The sequence below is a fragment of the Lutra lutra genome, chromosome 18 (genome assembly GCF_902655055.1).
Source record: "Lutra lutra chromosome 18, mLutLut1.2, whole genome shotgun sequence".
In the NCBI taxonomy this organism is placed as follows: Eukaryota; Metazoa; Chordata; class Mammalia; order Carnivora; family Mustelidae; genus Lutra; species Lutra lutra.
This window is the reverse complement of record NC_062295.1, coordinates 761,876-780,781: the sequence shown is the minus strand read 5'-3', so window position 1 is coordinate 780,781 and position 18,906 is coordinate 761,876. Positions and strand designations below refer to the sequence as shown.

Sequence of the window (18,906 nt, the reverse complement as noted above, 5' to 3'; positions counted from 1 at the left end):
TCTCTTTTTCTTGATCAGTCTGGCTAGAGGTCTGTCGGTTATCCTTTGGAAGAACCAACTTTTGATTTTCTTGATTTTCCCCATTTTTTTTCTTGTTTTCAATTTCATTCATCTCCACTCCTAAGTTTTTAAAGGTTTCTTTCCTCGTGCTTGTTTTGTGTATCATTGCTATTTTTTTCTGATTTCTTAAAGTAGTTTAGACTTGAGCCCTGTCTATCTTTCTAACGTGAGCACTTTACTGTAAAGTTCCCTTTAAGTGCTACTTCAGCAGCATCCTGCATTTTTTTTTTTTTGGTATATTGTGTTTTCAATTTTCATTCAGTTGAAAAATACCTTATAATTTTGCTTTTGCTTTATTTTTTAAGATTTTATTTATTTGAGAAAGAGCATAAACAGGGAGGAGGAACAGAGGAAGAAGCAGGCTCCCCGCTGAGCAGGGAGCCTGATGCGGGGCTCGATCCCAGGACCCTGAGATCATGACCTGAGCTGAAGGCAGATGTTTCACCGACTGAGCTGCCCAGGTGCTCCTTGTTGTTGTGTTTTATATATATACACACACACACACACATATATGCGCGCGCATGTGTGTATTTTTTCAATTCGTATTCATCGCATTTAACATAAGTATTCATCACATATATATGGTTTATTTAGAAGAGTGGGTGTAATTTCCAAAGACTTGGGTATGTTTTCAGATAACGTCCTGTGGCTGACCGCTAGGTTAATTCTTTTTGTTCAGGACACACATTTTTTTTTGATTCCAGTTCTTTTCTATATGTTGGTATTTGCTGTGCGGTCACAGCGTGGAGTGTCCTGGCGGACGTTCCGCAAAGTAGTTGAAAATCGTTATCTGTTTAGCTGTTGGGTAGGGTGTTCTATGGATGTCACGGTGCCATATCTTGCCCTTTTATACCATATGACAGTCTCTAACTATCAGATCAAGTCAGTTAACGTACGTATAGCGTATAGATGTGTATTAGCTGAGGTGATTTAATATATGTAAGTTTTGTTGCTAGACTCGTGCATTTAATGTTCTCATGTCTATTTGTTGATTCCTTATTATGCAATGTCCTTTTTTTTTTTTTAAAGATTTTATTTATTTGTCAGAGAGAGAGGGAGAGAGAGCAAGCACAGGCAGACAGAATGGCAGGCAGAGGCAGAGGGAGAAGCAGGCTCTCCGCCGAGCAAGGAGCCCGATGTGGGACTCGATCCCAGGATGCTGGGATCATGACCTGAGCCGAAGGCAGCTGCCCAACCAACTGAGCCACCAGGCATCCCTGCAATGTGCTTTTTTAACCCTCATATTGTTCCTTGTTTTTATCTCTTTTGTCTGATATTCATATAGCCATCAGCTTTCTTTTGATTAATGTTTGTATGATATGTGTTTTTCTGTGCTTTTGCTTTTAATCTACCTGTGTGTTTATATTTTGAATGGATTTCTTGTAAACACCACAGATTTGAGTCCTTTTTTTTTTTTTTTTTTTTTTTTTTTTAAATTTGAGGGTGAGCAAGAGAGAGCATGAGCAAGGGCAGAGGGAGAGGGGGAAGCAGACTCCCCGCTGAGCAGGGAGCCCAACGTGGGGCTCAGTCCCAGAACCCTGGGATCATGACCTGAGCCGACGGCAGACGCTAAACTGACTGAGCCACCCAGGCGCCTGAGTCCTGCTTTTTTTATCCATTCTGACAATTTCTGTCTTTACTGGTGGGTTTAGAACATTCTCATTTAAAGCATCAGATTAAAATCTATCATATTGCTAGTTGTTTTCTATTTGTTTCTTCTGTTCTTTTTTTTTTCTTTTCCTGCCTTCTCTTTGGTTAGTTCAGCATTTTCTATGATTCCCTTTTTGTATCTGTATTAATTATTTAGAGTCACTTAAATTTTTATTTGCTCCGCCATAGGACTTCCAGTAAACATCTTAAATTACTCTGAGCCTGCGACTTCCTGTGTGGCGTCAGGTCCTTCTAAGAGTGGCTTCCAACGTCTCCCTCTGGCCTTGGTGGTGTTTTCTCATATTGGGCCCTTCATATGCTTTAGGCGACTGTGATCGGTTTTGCTTTAGATGAGGGGTGGCACACGTTTCCGCCAGTCCACATCACACTGCGAGCCCAGACCAGTGTTTGTGGAACTAGAACCTGAGCTACAGCCATGCTCCCTTCTCTCCTCCACCCCATCCGGCCCCGTGGTGCAGCTGCCCGGCCCTCAGGCGTGCAGCTGTGTCCACGGGCGGGCGTCCCTCAGCGTGCAGCGCTGCCCGAGACGGCCTGTTGCCTTGCTCTTTCCCCTTGGTGGGCGTCGCCCTGCTCTTCACATTCGTGGAGGGGAACGTGTGCCCTCGCTCCCTGCCTGCGGCATCCCTGTGCGGACACGTCTGTGCACGCACCCAACCCTAGACCGAGCTGGCGCGCTTGCAGGGGCGGGGCTTGAAGGAAGCCCGCGGCCCGAATGCGGGCGATTGACTGATACGCGAGCTGTAGCCCGTCTGGGAGGGCCACTGCGGACCTGGCCCATGGGCCGTGCAGACGTGTGTTGTCATGACAGATGCTGAGTGCCATTCCCTTGAGGTCACGTGAGACACCTGCATCTGTGTCACATACACACACATGACACACGTAATTGGACATGACCCGTGTCGGTTTGTGTATGTGAGCAACACAGCCTAACCTCCCAGATTGGGTCTTCTAGTATTTTCCCCAGGATTTTGGAACTTGGACCTCTTGTATCCCCGCTTTGATTCCAAACCGTGGCTCAGATACCCCCTCATCTCCTCACCCTGCCATGCCCCCTCCTGCAGGTGTCCACAGACGGCTGTGCTCCTGTTCACGGTCCTTCTGTCTGTTTCTTCCAGTCGTGGCGTTCCTGGTGGCTTTCCACCAGAACAAGCAGCTGATCGGAGACCGGGGCCTGCTGCCGTACCGCACGTACCTGAAGAGCGTACAGCAGTATTTCCGGGGCCCGGTCGGCTGGGACGCCGTGAGCTACGCGCCCACCGTGCTCTGGCTGCTGGACTGGTCACACATGGACTCCAACCTGGACGCCCTGGCGCTGCTCGGGCTGGGCATCTCGTCTTTCATCCTGCTCACCGGCTGTGCCAACATGGTGCTCATGGCCACTCTCTGGGTTCTCTACATGTCCCTGGTCAACGTGGGACAGATCTGGTAAGCAGGAGGACGTGGAGTGCTGGGATCCAGGCAGGCTGCGGCTCCGTGGCCTGGCAGCCTCCTGGCAGCTGGGGAGACGGAGCAAGCTCGCTGCTTACGCTAGTCCGAGGGGTACCACCATGTCGCTCGGGCTGTAGGAGAGTCTGCTAGTTGCCAGTCGACCAGAATCCAAGGGACTTTGTTCCTTGGGAAGAACCACGATTCTCTTCAGTGTGGCGTGGCCACCCCTGAGAGTCTGCAGTCAGCCTCCTGGGGCCGGAAACTATGAGGTGGACATAGGGTCCCGCCATGGGCTTCTAGGAGTGCTCTGGGGGCGGGGGCCGGCTTTGCAGGCCTGTTTCTTCTGCTCGTACCCGCTCTGGCTCCTTCCTCGCTCAGGAGGAACCGCTACCAGCAATGCCAGGGTCACAATCAGGTTGGGCCCTCTTGGGGCTCCACAGCCAGGGAGGCTGGAGGAGTCCTACGGGGAGCCAGGGAAGTGTGCCAGGGTGGCCCACCCTCCAGGGGCCCCGACGGAAGCCCAGCAGCCGTGGGGTGCCACGGTGTGCCTGAGCCGAGGGCTGGCGCTCCTTCCTGTTGTGGGCTCCAGAGGAAGCACAGGGGACTCTAAGAAAAGGCGCGGTTTGGGGAGAAGCTCTGGGATGGGGGTTGGTGTCTGTGCAGATGTGGAGGAAGCAGATGTGGGCATCTGCAGCTGTGCACGTGCGGAGGAGGTGGGCACTGAGCTCGGGGTCATCTGTTTTCCAGAGGACAGATGTAAGTCCGGTGTCCCGACGGTTCCTCTAGCGCTGGCCCGGCCTGGGGAGGCTTGTGGGCTCTGACCCAGACTGTCTCCACCTGGGCCTGTGGAGCTGCCCTTCGGTCCCGTCTGGCAGGTCTGTTTTGACTGGTCCGTCAGGGCTGCGGCCTGGCAGCTGGGCGCTGAAGCTCCCCCGTGTGCAGCTGCACCCTGGTCCCTGCGGGCAGGTGTGCACCACTCAGAGAGGAGTCAGGGCTGGGCTCTGGCCTCTTCCTGGCCGTGGCAAGTGCCAGTTTGCGCCACACTGGAGAGGCCAGGTGTGGAGGACACTCCCGTGCAGGAGGCCTGTTGTGCAGATCCGGTCTGTGGCCAGGAAGGCTGGGTGTCCTGGGCACTCTGGGAGCCCTCTGCTCTGCCCACGCCTGGGGCCCTCCTGTCAGTGTGTTACTGTTGACCATGGCGGTGCAAATGGGCTGGGGCACCTTGGGTGGGGCCTGGGTGACAGTCCCATGTGCCTCCTGCTCATCAAGCAGCTGTGAGGTGTGACGCCCCCTGGACCCCCACCTGCTCCTTCCCTCTTGGAATTCCTGGAGGTCAGACACCCAAGGTGCTGTCCGTTCTGCCCCTAGGCTCTTGGTCACACACAGAGACTCTGGCTGGGTATTTCTGTGGTGCTAAAGAGGTTGCTGGTTTTTGAGACACGTGCTTTTAGTCCACGCCGGACCAGGGAGAGCTCTGGGCACACACGGTGAGCGCACCTGACTCTGCACGGCCAGGGTGGCATGCTTCCTGCATGGTGAGTGGCTTGGGTCACTCTTTACTGTGTCTAGTAGCCAGAGAGATCATTCGGACTTTAAGTTTACTGTAAGAAGTATTTCCTAGTCATGAGTAGGGTATGGTCAGGAAAGACCAACCCCATGTTTAAATTTCTGAAAACCAGTTTGGGTACGCATGGCCAAGATAGTCTTGTATTGTTTTCACTGGAAAAGATACTCCGCTCCCCTTCCCTTGGATACGTAAAAAGGAAAAATGTGATTCAAATTAGGTTAAGCTCACTAAAGCAAAACAGAATAAAGGTACATCTTCTCAGAAATGATTGGAAAATGAGGAAGAAAACAAAATCTGTCATGGAGACCAGCGGTCTCTTCACCGCGCCCATGCTTCGGACGCGCTCATTCCCCGCCCAGCTGCTCGCCGCTGGTTTCGCGCTGCGGTGGGGCTGCGGGGTCAGGCTCAGAGCCCTCTGCCTCCACGGTCTGTCCAGCCCTGCCCTTGACGCGGGTTTCCCGGACAGACGGCAGCTTCAGGGTCAGAGTGACACTGAACACTTACTAAGTGTTCAACAGCAGGCTTTCTTTTGCCTGGTACCCCAAAGTGAGAGGCACAGACTGTTCCTCACCTGTCCCATTTATTTAAAGTTGAAAAAAAAGAATGGGGTGAGATGTCAGATAATGGGCACTGTTGACAGATGTCTTTCAGGTGTTGTCCAGCTGCCGGGCCGGGGCACAGCGCGCTTCTCTGAGGGCACTGCCACCTCGGTCTGGGGTCCTGCGGGGACGACCCTGCGTCCGCCCGCCGTCGCTGCGTGTGTGCGGTGGCCGTTGCTTCGCTAGGCCCTCCACGTCTCCTGTCCCTCTGGGGGCGTCTGCTGAGCTGCTTCCTGCCTCAGACTGGTGCCCCTGCCCAGGACCCGGCATCTCACACACGTGTTCCAGGGCAGTGGGAAGCCCGCGCGGCTGCCCCGGGAGGCAGGTGAACCTCGCGCTCGGGGGCACCGTGAGTGTCCGAGGCAGATGACGTGGGGCGCAGGCAGGTGGCCTTACACAGCACCCTGCCCCTTCCAGAACCACGACCGCCCTTCGCCCACTCTCCTGACTCGTTCCTGACGCTGCATGCTGGGTGGGAACTCACAGAGCCACTTCGTGACTGCAGTGACCAGGGATCTCATCGTGGGGAGAGCGGCTCCCGTCCACGCGGTGAGCGCTCTGCAGAGTGACGGCCTGTGCTGGCCCTTGGAATCGGGGGGTGGGGTGCTGATGCGCTGAAGTCCTTGCTGGGGCTGCAGGAGGCACAGCCGGAGCGAGCCTGTGGACACGGGGGCCAGCATGAGGGACTGAGGCCGGGGGCGGGCTGGGGACCATGCCCCGGGTAGCTGTACCCCGGCGGGCCCTGTCCCAGAGCTGCAGGGCTGGCAGCAGTGTGGGTGGCCTGTGGTTAGGCGTGGGGCGACCATGGACCGTGAGGGAGCGCTGCCAGGCTGGACGCTCAGCCCCCCACGAGGCCACCCCCTCTGTCCCATGAGCCCCCGTGCCTGCGGTTTGACAGTCATCGGTGGGAACCAGGGGAACCTGGGACGCCGACTCGCCCCGCTTCCCCCATGTTTCCCCGGACTCCACATCCTCCTGATTTTACCCACCAAGTGTTTCCAGAACCTTCCTCCACTGTCAGCACCCGGCGCGGCCCCACGTTCATGACAGCTTTCAGCTCTGCTTCCCACACGGCGCTCTCTTGTCACAGGCACGGGCCAGCTTCATTCCGGGCTTCCGCCGCTCCAGTCACGGGCAGTGAAGACACACTGTTTCCGTATGTCAGGCAGTTCTGAGGTGACGAATCGCGATTTCTCCATGGACTCCGGCCGCCGCCCTCCCCGCCAGCCTTGTGCTGAGGACCAGGACAGACACGATGTTGGTTTCTTGGGCTCTGGCGGCTGGGACTTGTGGCCCCTGTCAGGGAATGGGAGCCCCACACCCCAGGGGAGGGGCCCGTCTGCTGCAGGAAGTAGCTGGGGCAGGGGCGCGCGTCCCGGGACTGCCGGGGGCTGTGCTGTGCGCAGGAGGGTGAGGGAGGAGCGGGGTCCTTTCCCCTGTGGTGTTGCCGTAGACTTGGGCTTTCCTCTGCCTCAGCCGAGTAGAGGGAGGGATGCAGGAGATGCCACGCGGGCCTTGCTCACGCAAGAGAGGTGAGCGGGCAGGAAGTACGGACGGGGCTTGGCACCGGGCGCCCCACGTCCTGCCGGGCTTCTTCCTGGAGGCCGCTGCCAGCCAGCAGTCGGGGCGCTGGTGCAGGGCGCGCCCGCGCGGGGGTGCTGAGTGGCTTTCACCCGACTGCTTTCGCAATCGCCCCTTCCCATCATCAGCTCTTGGGTGTGGTTGCAACGGTTTTCATTGTCTGGTCTACGGGGCAGGAGCATCACAAGGGTGTCCATCCCCGAGGCCGTGCGGTTGGGGCAGAGAGATGACCGCCAGTGGTTCCTCTGCTTATTAGCAAAGGAAGCCTTGTTAGAAGGGGTGCGGCACCATCTGCCGCGTGCACACGGGGAGGAGGCGACCTGGGACTGGGTTGAGCAAGAAGGGGCCCGGGGCACACGGCTGGCAGGCGGCCCCCCGTGGCTGAGCCGAGGCGTCCTCGTCCTCCGACACAGTGGGCCGCGTGCACACGTCTGCGCGCACTGTGGATGGGTGCTGTTCTTGGTGAGGACTTGCCTTTGTCTGCCTTGCACGTTGCCCAGAGCCCCAGAGGTTTCGTTCTGCGGAAGGAAGCTTGGGCCTGGCCTGCGCGGGCGCCACACGCAGGTCGGGTGGCTGGTGGGGACCCGGCGGGCCGGAGCGCTTCTCCCCCCAGGCAGAGATTCTGTTGCTGCCTAGCTACTTCCCCCTCCTTTTAATTGAATAACCCCCCTTTTTGAAGTAGTTGTGGGCTTACAGGTTCATCGCAGAGACAGTACAGAGAACCCCTATGTACCTCCACCCCGCTTCTTGTATTGTCTGCCTTCTCGTCCGATTTAAAGAGCTAACACTGACCTCTTCCGTCCCTGGCTCCCCTCTGGGACGTTCGGGCTCACGTCCCCTCAGGCTCCTCTGGGCTGGGACAGCGTCTCTGACTCTTTGGCTTTGAGGAGGACTGGTCAGGGGTGCTGTGGGACGTCCCTGCATGGGGACTTGGTTGATGCTCTTCTCATGACTGGACTGGGCCGTGGGTTTGGGGAGAAGGCCGCGGAGCCCACGCAGCCTCCTCGTCACAGCGCGGCTTGTCCGGGTGGGTGACGCCGACGTGACTCCCTGTGCCGCTGCTGCCCCTCCGCTCCCGGCCGAGGTCCCATCTGCCCTGTGTCAGGGCAGGGCGCTGGGGACTGGGACGCTTCTGCAGGGGAGTCGGGTCTCCTGGCCCTGTGTCAGTCACAGCAAGTCATTGTGAGCCTTCGGGCGTCTGTCCTCTTGCTCTAGGGCCTTAGCTGTCTTGGGGACCGGTGACGTTGGAAGAGAGAATGAAAGTTCAGTAGCCATGACCGCAGGAAGTTTACATGAGTTTACTGAAGAGTCTCACCGCACCGGTTCTGTCCTCCGACGGGGGAACGTGGAAGCACACCGGAGGCCCTAGCACTGTGACTTTGCTCCGGCCGCCCCACTTAGCATCAGTTTTCCAGAACGCTGGTTTCTGATCCTTTTATCTGTGCTTTACTTTGGCAGTGCTCCTCAAGGGCTCCTTTGTTGCTAGCGAGGATGGCTGTGCGACTGCCTTTTCTCTTCCCCACCTTCCTGGCCCCCCAAAAGAAGAAAGGATTATCTCCAGAAACTTGGACGGAGGTCGGGGAGGCACAGGGGGTCCCTTCCTGTGGAGGAAGCCGCCTTGGCCACGTCCCTCTGAGAGAGCGGACAGAGCTTGCACTTCAAAGAGCGCCGAGAGCAGATGCCAGAGGGCCGCGGGGGGGCGCGGGGGTCAGGGTCAGTGCCACGGGGTGCGCTGCCAGGCTGCTCCGTTCTGACTGTCAACAGTGAAAACCTCGTTTTGTCTTAAACACACTAGCGCTCCCGGAGGCCCCGCGCCACTGCCCAGCCCCGGCCCGCTGCCCGCAGCTCTGCCGTGGACCTTGCCCAGAGCCCAGATGTTGTGTCCACTGCGTATGGACTAAAGACGGAGTTGATGCATAGACGTGAACTCCTGCTTCAGTTCCGCAAGGTTCGGGGAGCAGAGTGGGGCCATTTCCGCTCTGGGAGCAGTGGCCTCGCGCACCCAGTGCCTGCGTGCTTCCGAGGACCGTGTGTTCACATCGCAGTCCACTCTGGGACAGCCCTTCCTCAGCCCCGGGCGTGGAGACCAGATACCATTCAGTTAGGGTCCCCTTTGCAATCATCTGTGCTCGGGGTATTGGGCAACCTTGAAACTTTCAAGTTCTAGGGTAGGACATTTTCCTGATGTTTGATTACTTACAGAAATTGTTTACTGCCAGATTTCCACTGTTATGTTTGCTTTTTCCTAAAAGACTCCTTGATTAGCCTGGGTGGGCATGGCCTTAGACCCCTAGGTGGGATGGGGGCCTGGGCAGCGGGTGGGCCCCGCACAGAACACCTGAGGGCAGGTCTCCCCTCCCCAACCTCCCACCACATTTAACGTCCATGGGGTCTGTGACCTGACCCACTGAGTCCTGGGGTCACTGAGTTGGGCTTTACCTAGTTGGGTAGCATGATACCAAATTTTTTGACAAAGCAAGGCAAAAAAAATTTTTTGAGATTTTTATTTATTTGAGAGAGAGGCAGAAAGCCAGCACGATTGGGGTGGGGGGCAGAGGGAGAGGGAAGCAGGCTTCCCACTGAGCAGGGAGCCCGACGTAAGACTCGATCCCAGGACCCTGGGATTGTGACCTGAGCTGAAGGCAGATGCATAACCGACTGAGCCACCCAGGATCCCAGCAAGGCAGAATTTTAATACCTTTTTCTCCTTTTGTTTTTTAGGTATTCATTTGGTAAGTGAAGTCAGAAAGTCCTCCGTGGGAGTTTAGCGTTGGTGGGGTATGTATTCCCGTGCTCTTCCCACTTGTCTCCTTGCCTGAGCCGCTGTCGTCAGCTTGGCAGGTGTCTGTGTTGTCTGAGGTCCGCCGTCTAGTCTGGAATCGTGGCCCTCACTGGCTTCCGTGCCCACAGTGGTGGACCAGGGCAAGCAAGGAGGCAGGCGATGTTCGGGGCGTCTTGGTGTCGATGGCGGTCTCTGCACAGCTGGGATGAGCCGTCCCACGGCAGTGACCACGCGGTGCGTCGTGGGTCAGTTCCGTTCCCTGGGCGGAGGCCGTGCCATCCTGCAGGCCAGCCCCTCCCCACTCTAGGCCGTGCCAAGTTCCCAGAGGACACACGCTTGTGGAGGGCTCGACTCGGGGCTAGCGCTGGCGGGCACCCCAGAGTCCCAAGTGCCTGTTCACTTTGCTGAGGGGAGGACTTCCGGATCCCGCAGCCCGTGCTCTGTGGGGAGTGCTGCGCCCGGTGCGAGCCTGCGCAGTCGGGTTTGTTCAGAAAGGAGGTGCAGTGGGCACGAGGCTGCTGGTGGGGGTGAGCAGAGGATAGCCCCCTGTTTCCCTCTGGGCCGAGCCACATCGCGCGCCGGTATCCCAGAGACGGCTGCTCGCTCCAGCAGTCGTGACAGCCCACACACCCCACCACACAGCACCCCCGGCGCCCAGGCAGAATCCCTGACCACACGAGGAATCCCAGGGTCTAGTGCCCCTGTTGTGACTGGGCGCGAGGCCCTAATGCACGAAAACAAGAGCTCTCAGGAGAGGAACTGATTAGATAGAAAAGAACCAGGTGGAAAGTACGGTATTTGAAACGAAAGACTCCCTTGACGGGCTGGCTGGCAGGGTGTGGGCGACAGCAGGGGATGGAGGGGTTCCAGAGGCCACCAGGCCCAGCAGAGCTCAGGTGCCATGGGGAGAGCTCAGAGGTTGGTGGCATGTGTATGGAGTCCTGGGGGGCGGGGCTCGGTGGCCGAAGTTTCCAGATGTGGAACAACACACAGATGCCCGGCCCAGAGAACCCCGTGAATCCCGCACAGCATGAACGGGAGGAGGCTCTGCCTCCAGGTCATCCACGCACTGCTGAAAACCAGGGAAAGGGAGCGTGTTGAAAGCGGTAGGAGAAAGGGGACACGGCCTTGAGAGCTCAGGAGCAATGGGCCCTGCACCTTGGTGCTGACGTGGGAACCGGGACCCTGTCTGGGGATGGAGCCTTCAGACTGGGGGAGTGAGAGAACTCAGGGTCCAGGGGCAGACTTGGGGTGCCAGTGTGGGCTTCCACGTCAAGCGGGAGGGACAGGAGGGATGGAAGGGTGAGCTGGGTGTCCGGGAGGAGTGCCAAGCACGGAGAGCGGGAATCTGCCGGGCAGCGTGAACGCCTCCGCTCCCCTCTTTCTTTACACACACCTGATCATTTAAAGCAAAGTACGTTGTTTGCCCTGAGACGGATGGTGCCCCCCAGAGCAGACACACGCTACAGGCTGAGGGCACGCGGTGGGTGGGCCCACATGGTCTCGGGTTTCATGCGTTATGTGAAGCTGCACAACTTTTACAAAAATACATTATTTATTTATATGAGAGAGAGAGAGTGTGTGGACCCATGCAGGGTGGGGAGGGGCGGAGGGAGAGAGGGAATCCTGAAGCAGGCACCCCTCTAGCACATAGCCTGACACGGGCCTCGGCCCCAGGACTCTGAGATGACAACCTGAGCCGAGATCAAGAGTCAGACGCTCAGCCAACTGTACCACTCAAGCGCCCCTGCCTTTGTTTTTGTTTTGTTTTGTTTTAAATTTATTTATTTTATTATTTGAGAGCCGGTGTTCACGCATGTAGGGAGGGGCGGAGGGAGAGAGAAGCTTAGCAAACTCAGTACTGAGCATGGAGCCCGACCCAGGGCTTGATCCCATGACCCAGGGCTTGAGATGGGGGCCTGAGCTGAAACTGAGGCCACCCAGGCTGAAGGAGAGTCATGGGGGGCAGAGGGTGCGCCGCGAGACAGGTGAGGCCCCAGCTGCACTGGGTCGTGTCGGAGCAGTCGGGAAGGCACTCTGAGCTGAGAGCAGGGATGGGAGAGCATGATGGGATCAGAGGGGAACACTGACCCCGGGGGGTACAGCAGTGGGACGGAGAAGGGGGCAGGCGAGGATTGCCTGCGCCGTGCTGCCCGGGCCCTGGCTCAGGAGCTGGTGAGTGGTGACACATCCTATCCCATGTGTGGGGACACCACAAGGCACAGCAGCCATGTCCTGGCCATTAGCAAGCATGACACTGAGAAGGGACCCCGTCGTGTGGGGTTCCATTCCCCACGAGCCCTCTGTCCCGCCTGATGGAGGAAGGGCAGCTTGCCAGCAAGCAGCTCCATGGGGCAGCAACAGGGTCTGCATCCCTGGTGCTGACTCAGGAGGGCAGGGCCGTGACTGGTTCCACCTTTCACCTTGGGCTAAGCCCCAGGGGCAAGAGGGCAAGGAGAGGCCGGGAGAGACATTGGGACTACGGGCAGGGTGTGCCTGTTTCCAACCAGCATGCTAGCACAGCAGCATGCAGTCATGGTCATGGTCATGGCGGGCACTGATGGCAGCCACAGACCCAAGCACAGCCTGTTTCTCAGCTTGCTGGCCCCATCCCCAGCTCCCCACCCTACCCGACTGCAGCCTCTCTGCAAATGCTTGTCTGGGGGGTTATGTTCCCTTCAGGAGCTACTGTTTCCTCTCTCTATATATATGTATATATATATATTTTTTTATTTATTCGACAGAGAAAGAGATCACAAGTAGGTAGAGAAGCAGACAGAGAGGGGAAGCAGGCCCCCTGCTAAGCAGAGAGCCCGAGGTGGGGCTTGATCCCAGGACCCTGAGATCATGACCTGAGCAGAAGGCAGAGGCTTTAAGCCACTGAGCACCCAGGCACCCCAAGAGCTACAGTTTCTTACACAGCATTTGACAGAACAACTCCCAGACATACACCCGTGGAAAAATAGTACTTGCTGACAGTGGGTTGTCAAGAGGTTCCAACTGCTGTTGGAACTGCCAGGTAAGGGCTCTGAAATCCAGGGAGGCATCTGGGCGCAGTCCCAGCCCCAGAGGAGCGAGAAGGATGGGCCAGAAAGAGGTGCCGGGACCAGGGCATCCTTGCTGGGCCTGCAGCTGGTGGACAGACTCTGCCGGGGGTGCCCGCCGTGACGTGGAGTGGCGGGAGGAAAGCGCGGAACATCGGAGGCTGGAGGAGGGACAAGAGGTGGAGGAAGGTTTAAAGGAGTAAAAGCCAAGAACTTTCTAAAAATGAATGAAAGGCACAGGTCACAGATCCAGGAGACACCCCACACCCCCCTGCGCACGTGTAAGGGTGAGAACCAACAGGATGAGAAAGTCTTGCCTCGGCGCCAGAGTGGAGGGAAGACCCCTCTGCCGGCCCGCACGAGGCCTTCCCTGAGAAGGCGCGCCCGCCTCCCCTCGGTGGCCTGCCCGCAGAGCTGACGGGGCCTTTCGGCAAGAGGGGCCCGATGCCCACGGAAGTTGCGTCCACTCAGCGAGAGGAGGAGGGAGCCTCTGGCCACCTGCAGGGATAGGAGAGCAAGCGAGCATGTACGTTTGAAGTTGCAAGTGAAGCTATTGATTTGTCGTGGGCCCGTGTCCCTCGCGGACTTCTTAGCCGGCTGGACCAGCCGTCCTGGAGCGGGGCCCCCCCAGTGGCCAGCCCCGCCCACACGTGGTCTTCCTGCTGGGGTTGTGCTTCCGTCTGAAGCAAGAGGCAGGCGGAGCAGGGATCTCAGGGTCCGCTCTCCGTCCCGCTCGCCAGTGTGGTGGGACGGTCTAGGCGGCGCTCCGTGCGGCGGCGACAAGGGAAGGAGCGGACGTCTGTGCCGAGTGAGAGCACCGCCCCGTGCTTCCGTTCGAGCGACCGCAGGGTCCTTCCCCAGCAGGCCTGCCGTCTCCCTGTTTTGCTAAAATCTGGCGCTTTGTGTGATCCTGTAACCGTGTTGTGACCGAGCAGCCGTCAGACCCTCACCCCATGTCAGGGTGGCCGAGGTCCCGCCCAGAGCCGCGCATTCGGGGCGGTTACGGTGAATGAGCATCAGATCAGCTTCTGTGAAGCCGCCGGAAGCGCCGGTCCGTGGCTGTGAAGGGACCGGCGTGGCAGCGGACGCAGCCGGAAGACCTACCCCAGGGGACATCTGCGGGGCAGGGGTTCGCAGGGCTGCCCAAGCCGAAGCGGCGGGTGTGGGGGACCCGTGGCCGCCCGTGGGACATGCGAGGCCGAGTGCAGGGCCCAGCCCCTCGGGGCCCCGCAGTCGGTGGCACACAGACCTCGTGCGTGGCTGTGAGACCAGGCGGCATCCCGGGCGGGAGCGTTGCTGTCACACGAGCCAGCGAACAGCCACTGTTTTGCTCTGCGTTCAGGCAGTCTGCGGCCATCTGTGCGTTGTGGGCGTCGTCCTGGCGTTCACGAGCCCCAGCTGTGTCACGAGGAGCCCGAGCCGCCCGGGGTGGGGGTCAGCCTCCCGCGGACCGCCCATCCACCCGCATCAGAGCGCTGCTGACCACCGAGGGCTCTGGACGCCTTCCCCTTCACTCATTGCAGAGGCCATGCCAGCGGCTGAGGTGTGCCGCCTGCCCGGCCCGAACTAGCACACGAGGAAGACGGAGGCCCTGGGGCAGTTTCCGCTCCGGGGCTGCCTGGGCCAGCCCGTTTCCTGCCAGGAGCAGGTCGTCTGGGCCCGCGTGCACCTGCTCCTTCGTGTTCGTCTGTGGGCAGCGTCTTCGTTTCACACCGTGGGCTCCGATGAAGAGGCCTGCTGAGGGCCAGGCTGCCCGGGAGCACGTTCCCAGCAGGCAAGCCCCGCCGGCGGGCCGCTGGAGCAGCTACCCCAGCACCGGTGTCAGCGGCCACGGGGGTGCCGGTTAACGAGGCCCAGGTGGGAGCAGGTGCGGCCCCTTAGCCACACCTGCGCCGTGGCCGGCACTCAGTAGCGGCATCAGCCCGCACGTCATAGCCCACTGCCGCGGGAAGTCCTGTGGACTCGCTGGCTGGGACTCCAGGGGCACGGACGTGAGCAGCTGCCTTCCCTGACCTCGAAGGACGCGGTAGGTGAAGTATTAGCGCCTCCAGTTTGGGACGAGGGCTACACCACCGGGCCTCTTTCCAGGCAGCTTCCCTTTGTTCAGAAGGACGTCGCGTTTCTTGGGGTGTCTGGGTTTCTGGAACCGTTTCTGCTGTCGTAAGGGTCCCCTCTGCGGTGTGAGTGGCTCTGGGACCCGGGGTCTTGAGTGCCCGTTTGCCGCCAGTGGGCCTGCGGGAGGGGCCGGGCACGGGAAAGGGGCTGTTTGCTCTGGGTCGTGGGGAAGCGCCTGGCGTGTTAGGAAGTTGTTTGCCGACCGCGTCTGTGGGGAAGCTTTAGTGCGGCCGCGCCTGGAAGGCCCTGGCTTGGGAACTTTTCCTGCAAAGATGGGTCTAAGTGTGATTAATTCAGGTCCCCACTAAGTGCTATTTCCTACTCCCCTGGGAATGTGTGCTCAGGGCGGGGGACTTGTCTGACTTTGCTCTGTCCTTGAAAGCAGCCCAGGTACCAACAGGCCCTGCCCAGCTGGTGCTTCTAGTCCCTTTTGCCCAGGAGGGGCTGCTCTTAGCCCGCGGCCGCCTGCCGTTGCTCAAGTGCTGTTTGGTGAGGTTGGGGCCCACAGAGAGCCCCGAAGTCCTTTCTTGGGGCTGAGTCCGGCAACTTAGCCACAGATGCTTCTGCAGAAGCAGGCCCCGAGGCCTGGCGTGGTTGAGACCTCGAGGTGAGGTTGGCCAGCGGCCGCAGTGGGGACTGTCCCCGCGGCCAGGAGCCAAGCCCTCACAGGGGCCCTCGTGCCTCCTCCCACGTATGAGGAGGATGGGTGCTTGGCTGAGGCCTCCTGTGGCGTTCAAGGCCCCTGAGGCTTCTGGAGTGTTTCCAGTCCTAAAAGGATCCCGTAACCTCGACCATGATTTTAGCTCGAGTGTGTGCAGGTGTTCCCCCAGGTGCTCTCCCGCAGGTCCCGGGTCGGTCTCCCCAACCCCGATCTTCATTCAGGAGCCTCTGGAACTTTGCTGTTCAGGAGGGCGCAGGGTGCCTCGTGAGTGCGTCTGGTTCATGCTCAGGAGTGCTCCTTCGTGGACTGGTGTCTCCATCGGTTTCGTCACTGCCCCCGCCACTGCGTGGGCTTTGGTCGTTCCATCGTGGTTCTGAAGGTCCTTTGTCGTGAGGTCATTAAATGCGGCCACTTCCAAGGCCTGGCCACCCTGCTGAGTGCAGGGACGGGCAGGCGAGCACCGACCGAGCCGTGCTCCTGGCGTGTGCCTGGGACGTTCATGTCAGCAGGGCCGGAGGGAGCCTCCAGGCCACGTCTGCTTTGGTTTTTCTCAAACAGGGCCGACAGATTGAACCCTCACGTGGCTCCTGAACATGGGAAGCGACGAAACATAGGTCCTCCTTGGTTAGAGAGGGAGCCTGGGCACCCCTTCCTGGTCCCTGGGGCATGAAGCCTCTGATGGAAGGATTCTGGGGGGTTCCATGCCGGGGGACATTCCTCTGTGGGAAAAGAGCATTCTGTTTTCACTGCTGGCCCACCTGGCGGGGTACTGCATGCTCTAGGGACCGTCGGTTTCAGTAAGAGGCTCCGTGAACTACTGTTTTATGCTGATGTGCTCAAGGCCGGGTGTCAGCTGTTCCTGGGACCGGGGGTGTCCGGAGGCCCAGCCACGAACCACTGGGTCAGGGAGCAGGACCTTGGAGGAGACGGGGAGGCTGACCGTGCTCTCACGGGGGCGTGGAGGGCAGGATAGCAGCAAAGGGGGAGCTGAGGGGCTGGGCGGGCAGGTGCTTCTCCTGCGTGGTCGGTGTCTGGTGGGAGCGAGGGTGCAGGGGGGCGCCCACACCTGCTGGGCCGGGCACTGAGGGCAGGTGCCCCGCTGCAGGGCCTCGTCCAAGCCTGCTGTGTCTGTGCTTGGAGATGCAGAGGAGAAGCAGCCCCTTCCGGTGTTGGGCCGTGCCTCCTGTCCAGAGCTGGTGCCTTATGAAGTCTGATTTTCACGCAGGTCCAGTGCTGGCATCGATGGTAACGTGGCCTGGACTCTTGAACTCTGGGTCAGTCCCAGCAGCACCTCCTGTCAGCCGTTGTGAATTAAATGCTCCCTGTGACCCCTTCCCCTTGCTGCTCTTAAATTCATGCTTTAAAAACAGCTTAATGAGGGGTTTACTGGTCCAATTGGAATTTTTTATTAAAACCTATTAGTGCTGGAGCGGAGCCTGCCTACAGGAAGCGATTAGCCGGCCCCGGAGTTCCAGGCTGACTCTGCTGCAGCAGGTCCAGCAAACTGTTTCCAGACCCTTGTGGCCCCCGCACGGCGCGTTGCCTGGTTCTCATATCCTCTGCTTTAATGTGTGGTTCGTCTAATTCCCTTCCCAGCCCCCACGTCCAAGCAAGCAGTTTCTTTTAATCAAATTATTGCCGTAATCAGAGGCAGCCCGGCCTGCCGTCTTGTGCGCGTTCCTGGCAGTGCACCCTTCCGGGGTGTCTCCCCGCTGTTTCCTGGGTGCTCGGGCTCGACGCGGCCGCTCTCCGAGCGCGGCCCGCAGGTCTCAGCGCGCCCTTCCTCCCCGACACGTGGGCGTGAGAGGGCCTCTTAGCACTGTTGGTGTTTGGTCTCTCGTCCGCTCCTGTCCTGAGGAAGGACAGAGAAGCCTGGATCCAGTGACTCCCAGAGCCACCACGTGACCCGCGTGGGCTGTGACCGGGCTCTGCCCGCAGAGCTGCACAGTGCACGGTGAGGAAACGGTCTCGAAGTGCGCGTGGGCCAGGCGCAGCGGGACCGCCCTGGTTGGCCGGGACAGCCTGAGAGGGGCCCGGAGCCGGCGGGCGGCCATCAGCCTGTCGTGTCTGAAATTTCAGGGGCTTTCTCAACCAGGGTCTTGGGGTCGGTCCCGATCCGGCGGGAGTGTTCTTGCCTCCCCCATCCTCCACCCCCCCACCGTCGCCATCCTCTCTTCGCCCAGCTGTCTGTCTGCACACCACATTTCCCTCCTCTGCTCCCCGGAACATCAGGGCACCGCGACTTCCTACTGCCCCAGAGAAGGAGCGAGCAGTGAGGGAGGGGCTGGGGCCTGGGAGTTTCCCAAGGCACACTCCCCGCGAGGAGCAGCCGGTGCTCCTGGCTGTGACCCACTTGGCACAGTCGTCCCCAGGGGACTAGCAAAGTGGAAGGGGCAAAGTCAGGTCTGGGGTGCTGGGGCCCTTAGGGGACGTCTTGCACAGTACTGGGTTCTCCGTCCTCGTGTGTGTGCACCGAACATGCTGCCTGATTTTCAGTCTTGCCTTTCTCATGTGATGTTTGCTCCTCCCTCTCGTGTCAACCCCCTGCCTTATACCCTCTTTGACCCTCCTGCCTCCTCAGAGCTGTGTGCACACGTGGACACACACGCACTCCGGTTAACACCACTGTACCCCTGAGTGGGGCCATGCTACGTGCGTGTCTGCTCTCTGTTTTCACTCAGGACTGTCTGGTGAGAGTTCTTTGGTTGGACCTACAAGGGGAGGAAAAAAAAAAATATATATATATATATATACACACACACACACATATTTTTTAACTTAAATTTTTTTTTTAAGATTTATTTATTTGTCAGAGAGAGAGAGTGCACACACACAAGCAGGCAGAGTGGCAGGCAGAGGCAGAGAGAGAAGCAAGCTCCCTGCTGAGCAAGGAGCCCGATGTGGGACCCGATCCCAGGAGCCTGGGATCAGGACCTGAGCCGAAAGCAGCGGCTCAACCCACTGAGCCAGTCAGGTGTCCCAAGGGGAAAAAAAAAAAAAATATATATATATATATATATATATTTTTTTTAAGATTTTATTTATTTATTTGACGGACAGATCACATGTAGGCAGAGAGGCAGGCAGAGAGAAAGGGAGAAGCAGGCTCCCCACTGAGCAGAGAGCCCTGATGCGGGGCTCGATCCCAGGACCCGGGGACCACGACCCGAGTCGAAGGCAGAGGCTTTAACCCACTGAGCCACCCAGGCGCCCCCAAGAAAATATATTTTAAAGATCTTTTTTTCTTACACGATCAGTAACATTTTGTTTTTCTCAATTTTTCCCATCACATTTAGCTACCCGTTTCCAGTTCTAAACTTGCTTATCTCTTTAATATGTAAAATTCTGGAATAGTGAAGAAGCATTTTGTTGCTTTAATTCATACTTCTAGTTCTGAA

The 18,906-nt window shown here is 58.5% G+C and overlaps 1 protein-coding gene across 3 annotated transcripts in view; it reads left to right on the top strand.

Moving 5' to 3' along the window:
- LMF1 (lipase maturation factor 1) overlaps positions 1-18,906 on the top strand; it is an 83,705-nt gene that overhangs the window by 10,458 nt on the left and 54,341 nt on the right. For all 3 annotated transcript variants that reach the window (XM_047713326.1, XM_047713328.1, XM_047713325.1), the window contains exons 2-3: positions 2,847-3,156; positions 9,628-9,638. In XM_047713326.1, coding sequence (XP_047569282.1) covers positions 2,847-3,156; positions 9,628-9,638 — 321 coding nt within the window. The remainder of the gene's footprint in view (positions 1-2,846; positions 3,157-9,627; positions 9,639-18,906) is intronic.